Genomic DNA, 20,110 nt, shown 5'->3' on the forward strand with positions numbered 1-20,110 from the left:
CGCCATGTTCCACACTAAAATCTGACATAGCTTGCAAATTCGTGGTACTTGCTGATGTGGCTAGCGACTACAAAAGGGAAGTTCTGGCACTAAGCAGGCTGAAATTTCGATGCATACTTCTTTTTGGGAGCTGTTTCATTCATTTTCAGTTGTTCGACCTCGAGCTTGGGTACGGACATGAGCTTGAATGTGCGTAGTCATGCACAGCACCTCAGGTGGGGCTGTTTGGGTTGGGTTGCCAGGTACTACGACACACGAAACACCAATTTGACTCATCACTATGAAATCGGGAGTGGGAGAAATTACCAATCGGCAGCAGGGCAGGAGAAAGGGTTAAAAATTGGGAGACTCCCGCGTAAATCGGGAGTGCTGGCAGGTATGAAAAGCGAACACTTCTTCCTACTAAAAAATAGTAAATCCCTGTGCACAGCAGCGCAGTGCTTCTTCTAGGTGCCAGCTGGTGCAGGATAAATCACAGTCAAGAGTTCAAAAACTTCTAGCGCACACTAGAATATCAGGATTGACAGAGTTTATTCAAAAATGTTTAACAACAAAAGGAGCGAACAATGCGTTTCGCTTGTTGCGTCATCAGATTCGCTCTTGATTGTCATCAGGTGTATGCTTAAATAGTCAGGGCAAGTAACAACCAGACAATCATTCAATCAATGAGAAACAAAGTACATAGCCTAGCTTTAATATCAAAGGGAGAGTGCATACAATATAAATAGAAATAGATATCAAACCAGTGATACAAGAAAATACTTTACAATTGCACAGTTCATCATCTAACAAGATTCAACTCTAATTATGAAGTATATAATTATGAAGTATATAATTATGAAGTATATAATTAGAGCTGAATCTTGTTAGATGATGAACTGTGCAATTGTAAAGTATTTTCTTGTATCACTGGTTTGATATCTATTTCTATTTATATTGTATGCACTCTCCCTTTGATATTACAGCTAGGCTATGTACTTTGTATTTGTTTCTCATTGATTGAATGATTGTCTGGTTGTTACTTGCCCTGACTATTTAAGCATACACCTGATGACAATCAAGAGCGAATCTGATGACGCAACAAGCGAAACGCATTGTTCGCTCCTTTTGTTGTTAAACATTTTTGAATAAACTCTGTCAATCCTGATATTCTAGTGTGCGCTGGAAGTTTTTGAACTCTTGACTTCTTCCTACTACTTTTAGAGCATGTCTGTTGTTTTGTTTTTATTTTTTGTTTTGCTTGAAATAGTCACATATTACAATTGCATCAAGGAGTACCACTTAAGTTTTTTCAAATAATGTAGAATGGAAACATCAAAGACACATGACAGTTTATGAACTGGTTTATTTAAAAAAAAAAAAAAGACATTTCAAACATTAGTGAAGAAATTACAAATATTATTCAGCAGAGAGTTTTATATTCATGATTAAGCTTGTTATTGACTCAACATAAAACCAAAAAAAAACCTCTCCCAAAGGCACTAAGCTGGCCCAGGTACCATCACATTCTAAAAATATGAAATAACTATAAACTGAGGAAAATGTTTATTTTCACACAACTCTATTCTTGATGTCAAAGCCTGATAGATTTTTTTGTGATATCTAACAAACTGTATTACCTTGATTTGATTTCTTTACACACCAAAGTTTAAGCAAAAAAAAAGGGCGTGTCCAAACGTTCTTGACTGAGGTGGCCCGAATGGAGCACTCGCTTATGCAGAGGTTGCATGAAGTAGGTAGGTGCAATCTTTTGATTTAACAGCTAAACAGACTTAACCAAACACAACATGGTGGCATTTTACAAATGCAATAAACTTCTATACTTTATTCTTCAAGTCCTCCAAAAGTAGCCACATACAAAAGAAAACAATGCACATTCAAAAATGCAAAGTACCTATTACGTTGAGAAAAAAAGTGTGTGGACAAAATTTTACTGTGCAAAACGTGCCACTCTCCTGTCAGCATACTGACCTAAAGTGATGTGCCCATACTTACCAGTGAAGACTGCCTGTGTTACAGGCCTTTGCACACCACGTTCTAATTTTTCATCTGAAATTGTTGCACGTTTAAAAATAAATTTAAATAGATGTTTTTTCCCCCACATCTGCCAAAAGCCTTTGGAGGCCTGTCTGACAGAGGCAGTGAAGAAAATGTGGCGCAACCTGTGGAACACATCCACAACAAGACAGAGAACAGGGCGCACAATGTCATAACTCATCCTACTTTCAACAGGCCACATAGTAATATTCAGGTGGATGATGATGACGAAAAGGAGGGTGAAGATCACACACAAATTTAAAAAAAAAAAAAAAAAAAAGAGTGACAGGAGACAGAGAGGGAGGACAGCTCGATCTCCAGTGGAAAGAAGCAAGGGAGGAAATGTGTCTTCTCAACCAGTGAAACAATAACACCTCAGTTTCAGCAGGGTGTCTACAGATACAACCAAATTAAAGTTAATACATTTAAAGGCCTTTTTACCACCACCTTGTATGAAATTTAAGACCAAACCTGCAAGTAAACACACTGATGTCAGTTCAAAATGAACAGTAAGGAAAAATGGGTGAGTTGAAGTTTAATGTGTTTAACGTAAAAAGAAAACTAAATCTCATCACCATCATAAATGCGATTTATTATTGTAATTCTTCGGTCTGTCCCATGATCAGTCACTGGGTCTGTCAGGCTGGAGGAATTTTTGCAGTAATATGACCGAAAATATGTAAGACAATTTGAGGCTTTTTAAGGCCTCATATTAAGAGAACTTAGTTTCAGACTTTTTTAAGAACCTGTAGACACCCTGCTCAGTGTGCAAGGTTTCCGTAGCTAATGATTTTTATCAGAGAACATTAAAAAAAATGCAAACTTGGTGTGCAAAGGCCTTGACTCGTGGAAAACATTAAATCAGTTACATTTGAGGTTATCTGCTCCAAAAATATGCTGAGAAGCTGATTACATTAAGCACTGGTGGAAAGAAATGTGTTGCACACGTAAGTATCAACCATGATTTATTAGACCTTTCTCTTTGTTTCTCAAAAGACCTCTTGGGGACAGACGGCGAGGTCTGATTTAGTGCTCACACAAAACACAGGTCGACGGAAATTAAAATTACAGCAGTGGTACTTACAGCTTTAACTAACCTGTTACTGGTAGGGATTCTCCTTCATGTAAGTAGTTAAATTCAAATGATCAAGTGAGGGCAGCTGATGGAACAAACAGGATTAAGTGGTAAAGCCATTTTACAAGCATACGAAAAGTCATGTGTTCATCACAAACCTCCCAACAAACATTTATGCATATGGCTGTATGTGACAGGCTGTTAATGATGTCTGTGATACAGTATTTGACCACATCATACATATTTCAGACAGTAAACTGCTGTGGACTGTAGGACTGGTTAGCTCCTAAAGGAATACAGTTTCATTTAAAAGCTCCATACTTTGAGTATGAAGTTATTCAATGAAAACCAAGCTTCCTGATGCTCTCACCGACCAAGAATGGAGGATACAGGTTCAATGACACATTAAGAGCTTAACAGTAAAGAACATAACTCACATGAGCTAACATGCCTGAAGAAAATGGTGCCTAAACGCAACAACACAAACAAGGGCCTTCACCAAACTTGCTGCAAGTTTGGGGACATTGAGATCCAACAGCATGTAAGCTGTGAGGGCCCCTGGTAATGAATGAGAAGACAGAAAATGGTGAGACTTGCCTCAGGCTGAAACAGGGCTACACTGAGACAGGGCCTCAGCCAGTCCCCCATGGCATCGCTACAGGGAGAAGAGAAATCTGGGTTTTAGCACTACAGCCAGCAGCGACCCGGAAGTTATGCAGCTGTACAGTGCACTCGCCATGTACAGAGCATCCATTTTTAAAAATATATACATATACACCTCTTACAGCCAACATTTTTCAATTCAATCTCAACAAAAAACTAAAAGTACAGACAGTCATTTCTGTTATTATTCATCTTAAAGACAATAAAAGCACAATCATGTTTACAACTGGGTACAAACCTGCTGTGACGTCTCTTTTCCCACTAACGTCCCGCAAAGAAGAGTCTTAAATTTTTGCCACATTTTATTACAATACAGTTTTACAACAATACATATAGCATTTCATTTAGTACTTCCACTATTTAAGGTTATGGGAGTATTCCCTCAGTAAAACTATGAACATAAAACAAAGGATGCATCAACACTTATTTGAAGCCCTCACCAAACAAAGTTGGGGACACAAAGTCCAACAGCACTACGTGCTGTGAAGGCCTCACTCTTTAGCGTAAAACAGAAATGTATTTACATAAAACTTGCCTTGATAAAGGGTGGGTACTGCCCATGTAACTCCAGCGCCTTCACAACACTACGAACCATATCTACTACACTTCTATACACCTGAATGAAACATGAGAAGGAAAAAAAGCCACAGAACAGAGATGGTTTGAAACAGTTCATAGTCGTGGTTAGGTACAGTGTAAATATTTCCCATGTGATGCTTTAATAGCTCTTTTGTTTGCTGTTTATTCAGTGTCTCTTCCTCATAGCTCAGTAGTAGAATAAACAGTACGTCGTGGTACTATAATACCAATACTGGTTTGTCTACTAGCAGCTGAGGACATTAGAAAAGGGTTGAGTGTCCAAACCTATTGAAGAGAGGAGGGCAGGCTTCAGTAGCGGGCTCCAGGAGACATGACGGGGGGTCTCATACCCATGGGTGGCCGTGGAGGGGCTCCCTGGTACCCTGGGGGAACCACAGGAGGTGCCTGTCCATATGGAGGCATCCCTCCTGGCATGTAGCCTGGCATCCCCTGAGGTGGGCCACCATACTGGCCTGCAACAACACAGGTTTGTTGGCTTTTTATTTAAAAGTCAGTAGTAAACAAAAATCATATCAATACCATTAGCATACCGTTAGCATGGCTGTGGACTACTTATGCTGCATTCATGTCATATAGGATAGAGCCCAGATATCAAAATGATATTCCCATGTTCATAACTTGGGTATGTTAATGTCATCAAGAGAGTTGTACGATTACAGAACTGGATGTCTAAAAGCAAAAGTACAGTGCATTGAATATTTAATGTTGTATCAATTAACGTTTAATTACACTGAACAACAGACTTTGGCTGAGGTGAGCTGTCCACATTTGTTCTCCAGTCATGATTACAACTTTGATGTTGCCATGATCACTATCTACAAGTTGAAAACCCGTAACTACAATATGACATGAATGCAGCATTAAAGGAATACTTCATCCACAAAATGACCATCTGCATATCAATTACTCACTGTGTGTTATGATAAATTTGTAAAGAAAACTTTTTTCTTGATGAATTGGAATAAAAGAGGTCCACATTTAACAGCAAAACTACATAAAAACATCCACTTACAAACTCTCATATAGTTTATGCAGTGAAACCCAAGCCTCATTTATCCAGTCGTATGCTCAGTACTTGTTAAAAACATACTTTTTCACTAAAACATCACAATTTCAAACCAGTCAATGCAAACAGTCTCCTGGGCACACAGGTGCATTTGAACTCTGCTTAAGCAGAACACGCCCAGGCACGCCAATGTTATGTGGAAGTGTTTTATATCGACATATTTTAGCAAAAACGCAGCTGTTTTGGAACTGAACTGGATAAACTAGACTAGTTTTGCTATTGTTGAATGCGGACCCTGTTTACTTGAAGGCTCTGGAACAGTCTGCCTGAGGAAATCAGGTCTGCCGAGTTGTGACCTCTTTTAAGTCCCTTCTTAAAACATACTTTGATCGGAGAGCCTTTCCTGATTTTACTTGAGTTTTCAGTTCATTCAAACTGTGTTTTATTTCCTCAGTTTTTATACACTAAAGTGTTTTATCAGTTCTATTAAAAGCTGTTGTTTTAATGTCTTGTCTGTTTTAATTACTGACATCTAAAGCACTTTGTAACACTGTTTTGAAAAGCGCTTTATAAATAAAGATTATTATTATTAAAACATGCGGTAATTGATTGGTCATTTTGCTGATGAAGTATTGCCTCAGGCTAAATGTTAACAGATGCATGCTAACACGCTCACGATGACATGCTAATGCTAAGCAGGTATTGTTACCATGTTTACCGTCTTAGTTTAGCATGTTAGCGTGCTAATATTAGCTAATTAACATTAAACACAAAGTGCATCTGAGGCTGATGAGAATGCCATGGTGATGTAAGTGGTCATCAACCAAAGTATTGGACAATTTGAGACTTTGACCCAATGGTGGCACTATAGGAAGTCATTATGATTTATTCTCTGGGGACAATGAATGTAATGTAAAATGTCTGTTGCCAATCCATCCAATAGATGTTGAGATATTTCAGTCACAACCAAAGTGGTGAATGACCAACCAACAGACTGACGCTGCCATCCCCAGAGCCGTGCTGTTAGTATGGCTAAAAATGGTGTCATTCAGTAGTGCACGGTGAGTAAAAGCATTTTTGTGGAAAAGGTTTTAAGTGGCGATTTAAATAATAATGATGCTTTAGAGAAATTCTCAGCCTTGCTAACAAAGACTAACAATAAACAGCTTTGGTTTACAGGCCATCAAAAGGCAGAAAATGTAAAGTTTTTCTGAACCAGAAGCAGATGGATTATACCAGGTATGGGATGCCTGATGCCAGGCTGCTGTGGAGCCATCATGCCCGCCATGGGACCCACTGATGGGGTGGCAGCGGCGGCCTGGCCTTGGCGGGGAATACTGCGCTGGTACCTCGGCAACTGAGCACGCAACTCTTCCTACAAGACACAGAAAGCAACAAGGAATAATTTAACACTGAAACTTTGTCGCTCAAACAGGAGAAATAAACAAGAATATTAATAAATCATTTTTATTCAAGAAAAGCCGTTTACTGACTCTGATAACAGGAAGTGACTCTTTAGCTATGACAAACTGTTTTTCTAAAATTCTACTTACTGTAAAAACTACTAAGAGAGACAGTTGCAGCCGGACTACTTACCAGTGAGATATCCTCATCAGGGTGGATCAACTTACTGGTTGCACTGGAGGTGGTGAGGGTGGCAGGCTTACTGGTCACAGTAGAGGGAGGTTTAGAGACCGTGCTGCTGCCAGCATTGGGGCTAGCCACAGCTACGGTGGCCTGGGTGTAGGCCGGGAATGTGGGCTTTGAGGGATCAGAGGAAGTAGAGGGGGAGGGGTGGGGGGACCCTGACTGCTGACTCTGAGGGGGGAGAGAAGACAACACGTTAGAGAGACTCTGTTGAGAGGCATTTGTCGCAGGGGGACACTTTGAGTCATACTTTGAGGTCACTCCCATTATTGAGTTAATAATTTAGTTATGTAAAACTTGGAATTAATGTTATTGTTTGTACAGATATTTAAGATGGATTGAACCAGACTGTTTCTGAATTCCTCTTTGTTTCTTTACAGGGTCGGTTCACTTAAATCAGAAAAACATACTTTCAAGCGGTAGAGAAACAGACTATCAAGGTGATTTACACCTATATCATTTTTCCAATGCAAAGTACAAGGGCTTAAGTTTGTTTTCAGACATGGTTGGGACTTGTGAAGACAGAAAAAAACTGTAATATGGCAATATTATTTCATATTTATTTGTTTTATGTGCAATTATTTTAACTTATTTAAAGTCCACGGCACATGTTGGCACTACTTGTGCGACCGTGCGCGTTTCTTTTTTCTGTATGAATGAATGGTATCTTATCGCCTTTATTATTTATTTATTACTTATATGAGTCCCGTTTTATTCTGTGCATTGAATTTCTTGTATTTATTTACAATGACAATAAAAGGAATTGAATTTAATGTCATTATGGATTCATGAAATAAATTTATATTGCAGTATTATAATAAACCTGGAGTCTCATTTGTAACCATTGTGCATGCACAAAACTTGGCCTGAGAGAGGCGACCACCTCAAACTTGGCAGGAGCATGTACGTTCCTTTAGGGAAACTCGGACCCATGTGTATGAATATTTTGGAGACGGGAAATTAAATATGCAGATAGTGAGGTTGTGAACTGAGGCCAGATTGTCAAAATTAAATATGCGCACAGATAGCACTGGAGACACTAAGGTGGCTGCCACGCACACTCAGCCTTCCCCAGTATTTACTAAATACGCAAAGAACTTAAATTTCAAATGATAACAGGTCGGGATACCACCGATTGTCTCAACCACTTTGGCAAGTTGTGCACCAATCAGTCTGATTACTGTGTACATATAAATGCTGCAATGACACTCAGTTGTATCCATGATTCACTGTAAAGAAGAACTGATCAGCCGGCTCATTTCTATGCTTCAGCATTCATTAGATCCTTTACATTGACCATTTATGGTTAGATGTGGGCGTGTACAGGGCAGGATATGAGGCTGATCCACGTATTCCAAGTTGATTTGGGATTTATAAAAAGAAATTGAGCACTGGCAGGCATACACCAGTTTTATAAATCAAAATACTGTTTGGTGCACTTGATTTTCAGCTTTTGTCCACAAGTACATTTTTAGTATGGATCCTGAACTCCATTTTATAAATGAGACCCCAGATACTTTATGACAGATAATAAATACTGTCTTGCAAAGGGCACTCACTTGTATTGCCTTATCTTTGACTAATATTAATTTGTGTCTTTGTAGAAGAACACTGACTATAAATAATGTTTTATGGGTTTTTTTTATGTTTGTTTGTTTGGACTAGAAAGTAAGTAGCACCCACAGGTCTTCCTTCCAGACCGCAAGTATAACCTCCACCAGTCAGAGGGTGTAGCAGCAGCCTGAAGGTTAAACCCAGGGCTAAAAACAGTCTGAATGTCACTGCCGCTTGTACAGCTAATTATAAATTGATACCAGCCTAGATGAACAGATTTTAAAGATTTTAATTTTGGCAGCTGGACAGCATGAAGAGAGTGTTCAGAGAGATTTTAGTGAGTAAATCAAACTAAAACCCTCAAAGTCTTGGGTAGTAATTACAACCTAGCCACTGTATGTCAGGCTTTAATTGGGCCAACTTGTATTGTGAAGTCTAAACTGGGTTTTAATTATCACTGTAACATGTAACACCAATGTTACTGCGCACATGGGAGAGTAACCCAATAAAGTATGACTAAAGTTAAACCTCTTTCATGAAGCCTGCAAGAACAAAAATCCAAAGAGCATGCCATGTTATGTTGCCCTACAGCAGTTCAGAAATAAGAAGCCCACTTTACAAATCTGCACCACTCTCCATTTTCTGAGTTTGCTGAAGTGACAAATCAAATGTTTCAGTAATATTCCAAAAATGCAGATTTGTAGCAAAGGCAAAAGCAAACAAAGGCATGTTGCGAGACATTGCAAAATTTATATTTCCCACTCCCACAAATGGTTGGATTTCACCATTTCTTGCTTAAAAGCTTTGGCAAATAAAATAAAATTAATCTTGCCCAGGAGACCACAGCAGGCAAACTATACGCAATCGTGTGCATGCTAATTGTAAAGCTGCAGGTTGTCAGAGTAAAGCAGGCAGACAGCTGCGTACTTGTGATGTGATAGGAAACAGAGCTTTAGGGGAGGCGGACTGAGAGTCTGCACTCGATGAGCCTGCACTTGTGCTTGCAGCGCGACTGCCCATCTGTAGCACAGGAAAAGAATAAAGGATAAAAAATGTAAATAAAAAATCTTCAGTTAAAAGAAGGGTAAAGTTTCCTTTATATCAGCCTGTGTGAATACAGAGAGCTGCTCACACATCCCTTATTTCTCAGGAGAAAGTAATGTTCTGCCCTATCAGAGTGCTGAGGGAGATGAAAAGTGGTAAATGGCGTCATGAAGATTGTACCTGTCCAGCAATGGGGAAAAGAGGCTTTGTGACATCGGGCTGGGCTGAGGAGACAGTGGCAGCAGGAACAACAGGTCTAGCCAGCATGTTTGCAGCAGGGGGAACCTGAGCCATGTGTGTGATGCCTGGACGATGGCCCACCGGAGGAGGGATGCCTGACACGAGCAAAACAAATTCATTACATAAGGGAAAACAGCAACGTTACAACATATTTACAAACTTTCATTTAAAAAATGTCATTAATAATTCACATCAAGACACTGATGTGGACTAAGTGCTTTCTGGCAGGGCATTACCTGGTGGCACACCTGGCATCATTGGAGGCATCCCTGGACCTGGAGGCATCATCCCACCCATTGGTATCATCCTTAATACATAAGGAAAAATATCCATGTTTATTTATTTTTAAGTCTATGTTCATAATACCAACACACAATGAGGAAGGGGTTCATAAGAAATGACAGTCCACTACTAATCCTAAGCATTTACCCTGGAGGCATTCCTGGCATTACAGGAGGTATTCCTGGGATCATGGGTGGCACACCTGGCATCATTGGGGGGATTCCTAAAAAAAGAGAATAATTGAAACTAACTAAACAGTAAAACTTATATTATGCATAACGCTTCTATTTATATCAGTATTCCTATTTAAACATGGCATTAATAATACCTGAATTTAAAAATGGCTGTCTGAGCATGAGTGTATTATAAAAGGCAGAGTTTTTAAATTAATTACAGTATGAAAAGGCATTTAAACCTGTCCAAGATCAAACTATGAACTGTAAAAAGAACAACCTGAAGCAGAGAAGTTAGAGAAAATTGACAGGAGATACAGCAGTGGGGTAAACCATATCAGAATCTGGTTTGAGATTAAACACTGGACAAAAACTGAATAGAATAACTATATAATCAAACTTTGTTAACAGCATAATACCAATTCAGCATTCTTTTATCTAAATATAAAGGAAGAAGTGTTGCTTTCAGGAGTGGCAACAGCAGTGGGAGCAGGAGACGAAAGGGAGACACCTTTACTCATTACAGAGGAGAGTGGGCTGCACAGTAAGCAGGGGTGGGAACAGGAGAGAACAAGTTAAGATGACCAAGATGAGAGTAGGACATAATAATTTGAACAGAACAGTCATGGGGAATCTCCCGTCCAGGTTGTGTGAGCAGTGCAAGCAGCCAGACGCAGTATAGCATCTACTTATGTCATGTAAGGTTTGGGCAAAAAAGAGAAATGATGCATAACAGATATTAGGAAAATAGGCTTGATGGAAATATTAGTAAAAAGCATTTTAGAGCAGTGGTTCCCAACGGGTCCAGCCACAGGGTCCAGACTCCTCCTTGGTTAATGGTTCAAGGTCCACACAGTTTAATATAGTCAGCACCATACTTGCATTTGGCCATGTCATGGAGCTAGTTTGCTGACTCTGTTAAGCAGCTTTCTGCTAGTCACTCTCTCTACAGCAGGAAACTTCTAAATGAAATCTCTGTCTGTGCCAGAAAATTACTGTACTTAAATATAAAGTTTGATCTTTACAAACTTGACATATGTGCAAGTCACTTGTGGTCCATTCTGAATGGATCTGCAACTCACTTTTGGACAGTAATGGAGTAGACCCAGAAGATGACAGCAATGCAAAGCTGTGAATGTCTTCATAGAAGAAGATGATGTAGCATTCTTTTAGTTTTGCTCAGTAGTTGGCTTATTGCAGCTGCAGTAAAGTCACTGCTCCCTACCTGAGTAGCTGCCTGGTGGTATCCCTGGAGCAGCAGAGCCAGGAGGCATGCCAGGCTGGGTCATAGGGGGTATGTAGCCTGTCTGTGGCTGGCCTGCTGCAGGCTGCTGGAAAGAGGGACCAGGCTCGTCATCGTCATCGTACTCATCGGAGTCATCCTGGTTCTGCTTTTTCTTTTGGGTCTCTGAATATAGGAAAGAGCGTAAGTGTGTAGAACAGACTACAACACAGCAGTGCATTAAGGTATTTAGATGCAAATACCTTGATTCTTCTGTTCTAGCACTCTTCTTCTCTCTTCCATGTCTTTTTCAGGAATACCCTCCATGCCATATATCTCCAGCTCAATGTCTGTTCTTCCAGGTATAGCATTAGGGACTCCATCAATGGTCTCTTTATGCACCTAAAAGTAATACAGTGAGGTGATGCTATTTCATAGTCAAATGACTTCATTTGGTTATATGAGGGTGGTTTGCATTGGTGTCTTCCTCACCTGCATACAGTGGATTGCAAGCCCAGGGCCAGTGTACAGCTTTTTATGACAGATGTGACACTTGAAGTGTTTGGCCTTCTGATGCTGAATGAGGATCTTTTCATCGTCAAAATCTCTGTTGCAGTACCTGAGAGGACGGTTTAGGAAACTTTCCCTGGAAAACCTCCATCACTGTAACGTAACGTACAGCTGGTTGACACAATAACATGCTAACAACACACAGGATATCAAAGACTAACATCGCCCGTGTTTAAAACCCTGTCGCTCCATTTGTAACTTCAGCAAAGCCGGCTGCAACTTCAAAATTTGACATGTTAGCTACATATTATGAGCCCGCTAACATCACACTGTGATTATCATAATAAACTCTGGTTAATTTACAGTTAGCGTTAGCTTAGTAAACAGATTATATCGCTGTCTAACAGAGGAACAGCTCATTATAAACGCAACATAACGTTATAAGACTAAATGTAAAATGTGTGAAAGGATACCAGCACCAAGGCTTCATTTGCTTTTTCTTCTTTCTTCCCATGTTTTCTGTGCCGTCAGTTCGCTGCCTGCTAATCCGTCTAACAGCTAACACACCTACCAGGGAAGAACTGAGGAAATTAAAGATGGCGGCGGGTCTCTGTTCCAGCCCCCAAACAACACACTGCGGCCTCGAGGCGCCCCCTGGCGGCCAAAACCAGCTACTGTTTCTGTATATTTATTTCTTACAAGGATGCTTTCTTTGGTGTGTTTGATTTTTAAGATGGAGCGCCGGTTAAACTCCCTGCTTTCCATTAGCAGGTCTTTCTCTACTGGAAATTAATATATTGACATGATTTCACACCATATAACCCTCCAGTTTGGAACAATAGATACATATTGCTCAGCAGAAAAGTGTATTTAGAGTAATGGGGTACCAAAGGGAATGGAAATGTGTTACAGCATGAGGACTTCTGAGAGAAATTCCAACTCCAGTGTTCTGTTAAGGACTATAACAGACTGATAAAAGCCATACCAATCTCTCTGAGATCAGTGGTTAAAGAGGACATTCAGTATTCTGAGGTCTCTCCTGGGCTGAGACAGCTTTGCTAGCTGTGACAATAAATGCAATAGTAGAATTATTAGATCCTGTCTGTTAAAGACATGTTTTCCCAACCCAGTAAGAGGGAATTATATTGTTACGGGATGTGATGTTAAAGAGGTTAAGAAAATAAGGAAAAGATATATTTCATGTCCACTTCCTCCAAAGGTAAAAGAAGTGTATTTCAAAATCTTAAAGAAGATTTATCCAATGATTGAATTCTTAAGGTTGACAGTTTGTAACAAGGAAGATGAAAGTTTGGTACATGTCATAACTTTTTTTTTTTTTTTGGCATAACTTTTTATTGTGACCCAATGCGATCGACCTGGAATGATATGCAGTGTAGGGTACAGTCCAGGGAGATTGATATGTCACCTCTGACAGCAGACACAATCAAATTTGGTGTTTGCATTGAAAACAAGGATGTGGACTTTGTTCTTAATATTGTCTTATTACTCTGTACATTTTTTCATTCATAAATGTAGATACTTAAAGACTAAACCCTGTCTGAACCACTGGAAGAATGAATTAAAACTTTATAGTAAGTCACTGACATTTTTGAAAGTCAAACAGCTCTTAATTTGTTTTCATTACTACTCATAATAAATCTTTCATTTCTGCCTGCTAAGTACCACACCCACAAATGAAAAGTCTGTGGTTATAAGCCTCTCTTTCCTGTATTCAAACATGAACTCAATGTGTATATGGATGCTATTAATATTAAAAGAACTCTAAACCCACGAGGACTGATGCTGGAGCATTTTTGACTGAAGTTGGTCTATTGAAGCATTGTTAACCTTATTTTTCTCCTCCTATAACAACAACAACAACAACAACAACAACAACAACAACAACAATAATAATAATAATAATAATAATAATGCATTATACTACTACTACTAATAATAATAATGCATGTTCTGTCCAGGAACCGATATAAGAACTCAATATCATAGTCGGACATTATTGAGAGCGTACACAAGGTTAGCGCATGCGCACAAGGCACATAAACGATAACAGATACCTTGAACACTCCTGCAGCTGGAAGTGTTGCATATACGCTGTTACCGTATTAATATCAGCCATAGATCGATAACGTCAGTAATAAATATCTAATAACGTAGCGCAGTTAAGCTGTAGACACACTTCCTTATTTTCCGCCGTTGTAGCCGGCTGCTAGCTCGCTCCGTGCAGCAGTAGGATCATGTTTACGTCCCAAACCTCGTCGTTCCAGGATTCAATCGACGTGGAGGAAAGAGATGACTATGACAGCGAAGAAATCGCTGGCTACAGCCAGAAGATACAGCTGAACTGCTACTACACTATCTATCTTTATCAAGGCACAAGGTAAAGGTCGATCATACCTGTCCCAGTTTCTGTTTGCTGTAGGATGATAGCTCTACTTCAACTCTCTGTCTCTAATATAATTCATGGGAATTTGCAGGAAGTGTTGCGTTTATAGCGTAATGTGACACGTTAAGAATAATAATATTAATAAGGGATTTAAATATTATAAACTATTATTTTTCATCGTTTAGTTATTTATTATTGTTCACAGTAGCGACCCTAATTCTAATAATATTCTAATTCTGCAGGACATCACACAATTACTCTTTTTTTTCCTGAATACAATCAGCTCTCTGGTGTGTAATGACTGTGTGTTTTTCCTGGGTCACTGTTTTAATTATGCCAGTCTATGACTCTTATCCTGAAGCGCTCTTTAGGGACTGTACTTTATTTATCAGAGGAGGGGTGTGTCCACATGGAGCCAGTGCAACAATGTGCTTAACACCAAAATGCAAATTCCCCCTAACAAATTGCATCATTACACAAGCTGTGTGTGTGTTTCAGCAGAATATGGGTGCACGACAGCCACACAAAACCAACATAATTTAATGAGCACACACATCACACACACATATAAGCATGCACACAGCTGATATTAGCAGCATAAAGACCCAAAAGTTTCCCAAAATAAACTGGAACACACACAACAGTGGTGGCAGCTGCCAGAATATCAGGAACTGGGCACGGTGGCCGTTATAACATTTATAAACTTATCCCTTGATGATTTAAAGTTAAAAGAAAAAAAAACATTAAGTTGCAAAAATTTAAGTGATTTTAAAAAAAAAAAAAAAGAAAAAAAAGAAAAAGAAAACATGTCTTTCAGGCCCACTTGCAGCTTTTTGGGGTTTGACAGAATTTAAGATAAATACAAAGTACACCCATTTAAAGCTGAATGTACCTCCCCTAAGCCAACTAAAGAATCACAACTCCCTCCCCATGGCTAAAACTATTATTTGAAGTGCCACCCCTGTTGTGCACCACCCCTCCCTTCTAATAAATAAGGAACAGTCTCTTAGTTTTTGTAGTCCCTTGTCCCTGAACCTGCTGCCAGTGACACTCCTGCAGGTAAAACCATATTAATACATTACTACCAGGTGATGAGTAAACTGTCAATTGTCTTAGATCTGAGGCTTCTGGGGAAAATGTGGCATGGAACCAGAGACGAGCAGACTCCACAACCAGTCAGGATGACTTTAGGTAACAAAGGAGACACCCGCCTACCTTCTGGTTGCTTTCAGTGGTCATTTCTCTTTGGCTTTCACTGTCGTGCATTGGTGTATCCACGGGCTGCCACAGGACATCCAGTCAACATGGAATCAATGCTATTGTCATTCGTCATTTTGTTCTGATTGCTCATTGCTGTGCTGCTGAGTTACATGGCCTTTAGGTCTCTCATAATCTGAACGTGTCTCCATTTCCATGTGTCACATAGAGTTTGCAAGATGTGAATGAAATTCCCTAAAATGTCTGGGTACAGTGCTGAAGTATAAAGGCAAAATATGTTCTGACTGTGACTGAGTGTGTATTTTGACGCCCAGGCGGTGGCACGGTAACAGCTATGTGACTCAGTTGTGTGTTGTGTTGGTTGTGGCTAATGCTCATCAGCTTTCTCCATCTGTTTTCCATTGACTTGAGTGGCTTCCAAATTCCTCATTGCCTTCACTGGCTGCTTGTATCCATGCTGACTTTCTGCCCCGCCCACAGCCTGACACTAATTGACAGCAGCTTGCCATCAGAGGCGGAACCTGAGCTGCGGACCTACATCTCAAGGAGGCTGAGCAAGGGTGCCCTGCTGGGAGGCATGGGCAACATCGCCACTGTGGAACTCAGGTGACAATTTTACATATTCCCTCACAACTTTTTGCATCAGTAATCGGACATACTGACAAAGAGGGACAAATAAAGTGAAGACTTCATGACACAGACTCTTTCTGAAAAAGGTTCTGCACTCCAGCTTTAATTCAGCTGGAAATTTAGGTTCAGAGGTGGACTAAATGTGTAAGTCGTTTACTGTTTATTCTTCGCAGTATCCCAGAGCAGGCAGTCGGCTGCTACTGCTGCCTTCTGGAGCAGGAAAGGTCTCCTGAACAGCCTGATGCTGATGGAAACGGATATGTCATCTGCTTTATGGGCGGCTCTGAAAAAGGACTGAACTTATATCCTTTGCATACAGTTGTCTCTTGCATAGTGTCCTCATGAAATCAACCTTAGTTATAAGTATCATCCAGTTTTATCCCTCGTCTTTCCTGCGTTTCGTTACCTCCACATTTTTGCAATTTAACAGGCAATAGTTCCAATTCCTTGACCCCGTACACATTCAGATTAGAGCTTGATAAATATGTCCAAGGCCTGCACAGCAGCCTGCAAACCCCAGAGGTATGAGATTGTAAAGACAGTATAATGAAGTCTTATCTTTGTCTTTACATTATTAATGCAATATGGATTTGCCTCTGTGTCCCTGTGTGTGTACGTCAGCTGCAGAACCTTGAGACGGAGGTGCGTCCCTATCTGAGCCGGTGGTACGAGGAGTCTGTGATGCACATTCATCGGGTGGTGCAGCTGGTCCAGAGCAACATCAGCTTCTTGCTGCATGCTGTGAGTCAGGAGTGCAGATGCTTTTCATATAATTTCAAGAATATGCCACCATGTAAAACTACAAAAAATTCAAAGTGTATATATATGTCATTTTCTCTATGTAGGAATTGTGTTTTAGGGGTTTTGTTTGGTAAACATACAAAGCCATGAAAAAAGCTGAATAATATAAGATCACCTCAGAAAAACAGATAGCCACAGTGTGCTTTGCCCAGGTTTGCACTTACAATGAAGCCTATTGGTGTTTGGTTTGTAGTACTCAAACCGCTAAAACAATTACAGTTTAAAATTCAGCACCAATGTGTCTTTCTGAACGATATAACACAATGAATGGCACTCATTATGAAGAGTTTTTTCTCATGTAAGGAAACAATAGAAAACATTTTGTCAAGAAAACTGCAATCTTGGAACCCACCAGCTATCAATATGACACCAATAAGCCTCTGGTGGCGAGGGCCAATATTTTAGGTTGATCCGGTGTAGCCAGAGAATATGCGGGCCAAGGCATCCTCTTCCGTGTGCTGGTCAGTACGGCTAATCTCTATAAGCAGATATCAGCATATGAATGCAGTTAAATTTTAAAATTTTAAAGCTAAATTGTGTCAGAGATTGCATTTCAACCAATTTGTTATACCTCTAACATGGAGCCTCTCCACACCAGGCCCCAAGGAAGTGTGCTGCGCTTCAGAGTCAGTTTGACATAGTGGCACTGGCCACACCATGTAACTACAACTTCTAAGTCCATTACGTGATGCCACTGGGCCCAAAAAAGACTTTAACAAAAAGACTTTTTCCAGACGTCAGCATCACAATTGGGAAAGAGACGTCAGCATCACAACCCCGATGATATGACTTACGTCACTACCAGGATTTGATCCATTGACCTCAATAACATTTTTTGTCTAAAAGAGCGGCACAATTATATCATTTTACCCCCGTTCAAGTTAGCGGAGGGCTAAACCGGAAGTTAGTCACTCGGCTCATTAGGTTTCTACTGCGCCTGCTCTATGGGCTGAATAATGAGCAAGATTGGGGTAATTTTACACCCAGAAAATCGAATTTTTTGGCTTTGGGTGCAACTGAGCAGCTTTCATAGGAATGAAATGGGCCTTGCCTCCCACACCTTATCCAGTTTTTGTTATACATGCATGCTCCACACAGACTGTTTACCTACCGTTTAAACCTGATGTTCAATACTTCTCGGACTACAAATGAAAACCGGAACACTTCAAAGCTGAAAGCTTGTCCCCTGGCCTACAGATTCTGGATACATATGCAGAATCAGTTCATAGAGATTAACAGAACTGTAAAGTGAGGTCTGAAGAGTATTGTTAGCAAATGTTTCATTTCATTTCTTTTACAGGCTCTGAGTCACACACACGTGGACGTCGTTAATTCAGATGAAAGGACAAAGGCTGATGTGTCCAGGTGAGTCAGATAACAGTCCCCTCAACTACACTAACATATCTTTATATCCTAAGAGTGCTAAAAATGTAGCAGCCTTGTTGTTTATTTCTATGTTTATGTGTTATGTAATATAATTTTTTCACATGACATACTGAATGCAATTATCAGTCTGTCTGTTTGCTGTTAAACGTCTGTTGTATTCTGCACCAGGTTCATCAAAGCAGCCAGCTGGCAGGGCCTGTCCCAACAAGACACGACGACAGCTTCTCTGTGTAAGGCGATCTCAGAGGACACACTCTCTGACCTGATCATAGACTGTTCCACCAGCCCACCCACACTCTCTAACACTGGTAAGTCATGACATAAACACGATTAGGAAAGATGAGTTTGTATCTGTGTACTGTCAAAGAGTCTGATCAAGATGTTTTCTCCCCCACAGTCAGTAATCGTTTCTGTGATGACTGGATTCAGGCATTTCTGAACGCTGCAGAGCGATGTAATCCTTTCCTGCTCAGACAGATTCTGGAGAACTTTAAACTTAAGGTGAGAGACTTTAGCAAGGTTTCTCGGGCTCTGGATCCCTTTTTCAGGTCCCAAAATTTCCATGACGGTTACAGATTTGTATTTGTCAAGTTGTAGTGAATTTGAATACAACATACTTTTGTATTTTTTGTATATATTTTATATGAGTACAGCATCTTTAAAAAAATACTGATTGCTGATAGTTTTTGTTCATGAAAAATTTAACAGTTCTGATGACCTTTGGTAAAACAACATAAGACAGACGTGCTTCAAATTTGTATATTTTTGTCACAAAATTCCACCTGCCCACAAGATTGAGAAACTTTGGACAACAGCTCTCACTTCCTCTTGGCAGATACGCAAAGTTCTGATGTCTTACAGTGTAGCCACTCTTTCATCCAGATCACTTCCCTTTTTAAAACACATTTCCTCCTCTCTGTCATTCACGCACTCCACAGGCCATCCAGGACATGAACAGCCTGAAGCGTTTCGTGCGGCAGGCAGAAATGAGTCACTACGCTCTGTTTCGCTGCTGCCAGTTCCTGCAGGGCTGCGGAAATGGGGATGTGTTGCTGCAGAATGCCAGGGCGGAGCACAGCGACCTGCCTGAAGCCTGCAGCATCATCACAGTGCTGGAGGAGTTCCTCAAGGAACAATCCCAGGCCCAGGCCTGATTCCATTACAACACCTAACTCCAAGAGCCTGTTTCCATCTGGTATTATCATGTGTCTTTGGTGATCCAATCATAAAGGGACAGCTCTGTGTGTTTACACCTGGTATTATAATGTGTCTCCGTATGTGTTTAAGTGACCACTAGTGATTAGATCTCACTTCCCCGCCTATCTGTTAGCATCACACTGATAACATTACCTAACCATTGTACCATTGTACCGTCACTGTGAGGTTTTAGGACCTTTTAATGACTGCTGCCGTGTTAGCTTGTGCTAATTGGGCAGACTTTTCACATACCAACAAAAGGTTTTCTTATCCAGTGGGGCATCAGATAAACAAGGACACCTGCTGAAAGAATGTGGCCATGCAGCACTGACAACATCTGATTGTGGTTTGAGTGATCGGATCTCAAGACTCATTCAGGATGTATTTGGTGCATTCAAACCTGTGCTTTGAGCTTTGCACT

General features: G+C 40.3%; 2 protein-coding genes across 6 annotated transcripts; one reads left to right on the plus strand and one right to left on the minus strand.

Annotated features, from left to right (window-relative positions):
* Nucleotides 1–1,350: 1,350 nt before the first annotated feature.
* LOC125879520 (BUB3-interacting and GLEBS motif-containing protein ZNF207-like) lies at nt 1,351–13,256 on the minus strand. Of its 4 annotated transcripts, XR_007447949.1 has the most exons (13): nt 12,527–13,256; nt 12,036–12,162; nt 11,807–11,945; nt 11,547–11,729; nt 10,296–10,371; nt 10,103–10,173; nt 9,807–9,961; nt 9,510–9,602; nt 6,978–7,199; nt 6,618–6,756; nt 4,640–4,827; nt 4,311–4,391; nt 1,351–3,767 (listed from the first exon to the last, which is right to left on the minus strand). XR_007447949.1 is itself a non-coding variant. In XM_049561458.1 (12 exons), exons 1-11 carry the CDS (start codon nt 12,565–12,567, stop codon nt 4,664–4,666), a joined length of 1,410 nt encoding a protein of 469 aa, XP_049417415.1. In that variant the 5' UTR covers nt 12,568–13,256; the 3' UTR covers nt 1,351–4,391; nt 4,640–4,663. The 4 variants fall into 4 exon arrangements, 3 of the variants coding, with proteins under 3 accessions (XP_049417415.1, XP_049417414.1, XP_049417416.1); XM_049561458.1 differs by having other exon boundaries at nt 1,351–4,391; XM_049561457.1 differs by having other exon boundaries at nt 1,351–4,827; nt 12,527–13,255.
* An 831-nt stretch (nt 13,257–14,087) lies between these two features.
* lg19h17orf75 (linkage group 19 C17orf75 homolog) lies at nt 14,088–19,878 on the plus strand. Of its 2 annotated transcripts, XM_049560461.1 has the most exons (10): nt 14,088–14,451; nt 15,574–15,648; nt 16,156–16,281; nt 16,479–16,607; nt 16,767–16,827; nt 16,927–17,046; nt 18,407–18,471; nt 18,661–18,800; nt 18,890–18,993; nt 19,431–19,878. In XM_049560461.1, the coding sequence occupies exons 1-10, from the start codon at nt 14,309–14,311 to the stop codon at nt 19,644–19,646; spliced, it is 1,179 nt and encodes a 392-aa protein (XP_049416418.1). In that variant the 5' UTR covers nt 14,088–14,308; the 3' UTR covers nt 19,647–19,878. The 2 variants fall into 2 exon arrangements, with proteins under 2 accessions (XP_049416418.1, XP_049416419.1); XM_049560462.1 differs by lacking the exon at nt 15,574–15,648.
* The last annotated feature ends 232 nt before the right edge of the window (nt 19,879–20,110 follow it).

Source organism: Epinephelus fuscoguttatus, linkage group LG19 (genome assembly GCF_011397635.1).
Source record: "Epinephelus fuscoguttatus linkage group LG19, E.fuscoguttatus.final_Chr_v1".
Lineage (NCBI taxonomy): Eukaryota > Metazoa > Chordata > Actinopteri > Perciformes > Serranidae > Epinephelus > Epinephelus fuscoguttatus.

Coding starts and splice junctions, on each gene's coding strand:
- lg19h17orf75 (XM_049560461.1), top strand. CDS start 14,309: ATGTTTACGTCCCAAACCTCGTCGTTCCAGGATTCAATCGACGTGGAG. Junction 16,608..16,766: donor TCTGAAAAAGGACTGAACTT/ATATCCTTTGCA, acceptor GACCCCGTACAC/ATTCAGATTAGAGCTTGATA. Junction 18,801..18,889: donor ACCCACACTCTCTAACACTG/GTAAGTCATGAC, acceptor TCTCCCCCACAG/TCAGTAATCGTTTCTGTGAT.
- LOC125879520 (XM_049561458.1), bottom strand. CDS start 12,567: ATGGGAAGAAAGAAGAAAAAGCAAATGAAGCCTTGGTGCTG. Junction 12,163..12,526: donor CAAATGAAGCCTTGGTGCTG/GTATCCTTTCAC, acceptor CCGTCCTCTCAG/GTACTGCAACAGAGATTTTG. Junction 4,828..6,617: donor CATCAGGCATCCCATACCTG/GTATAATCCATC, acceptor GTGTTGTTGCAG/GCCAGTATGGTGGCCCACCT.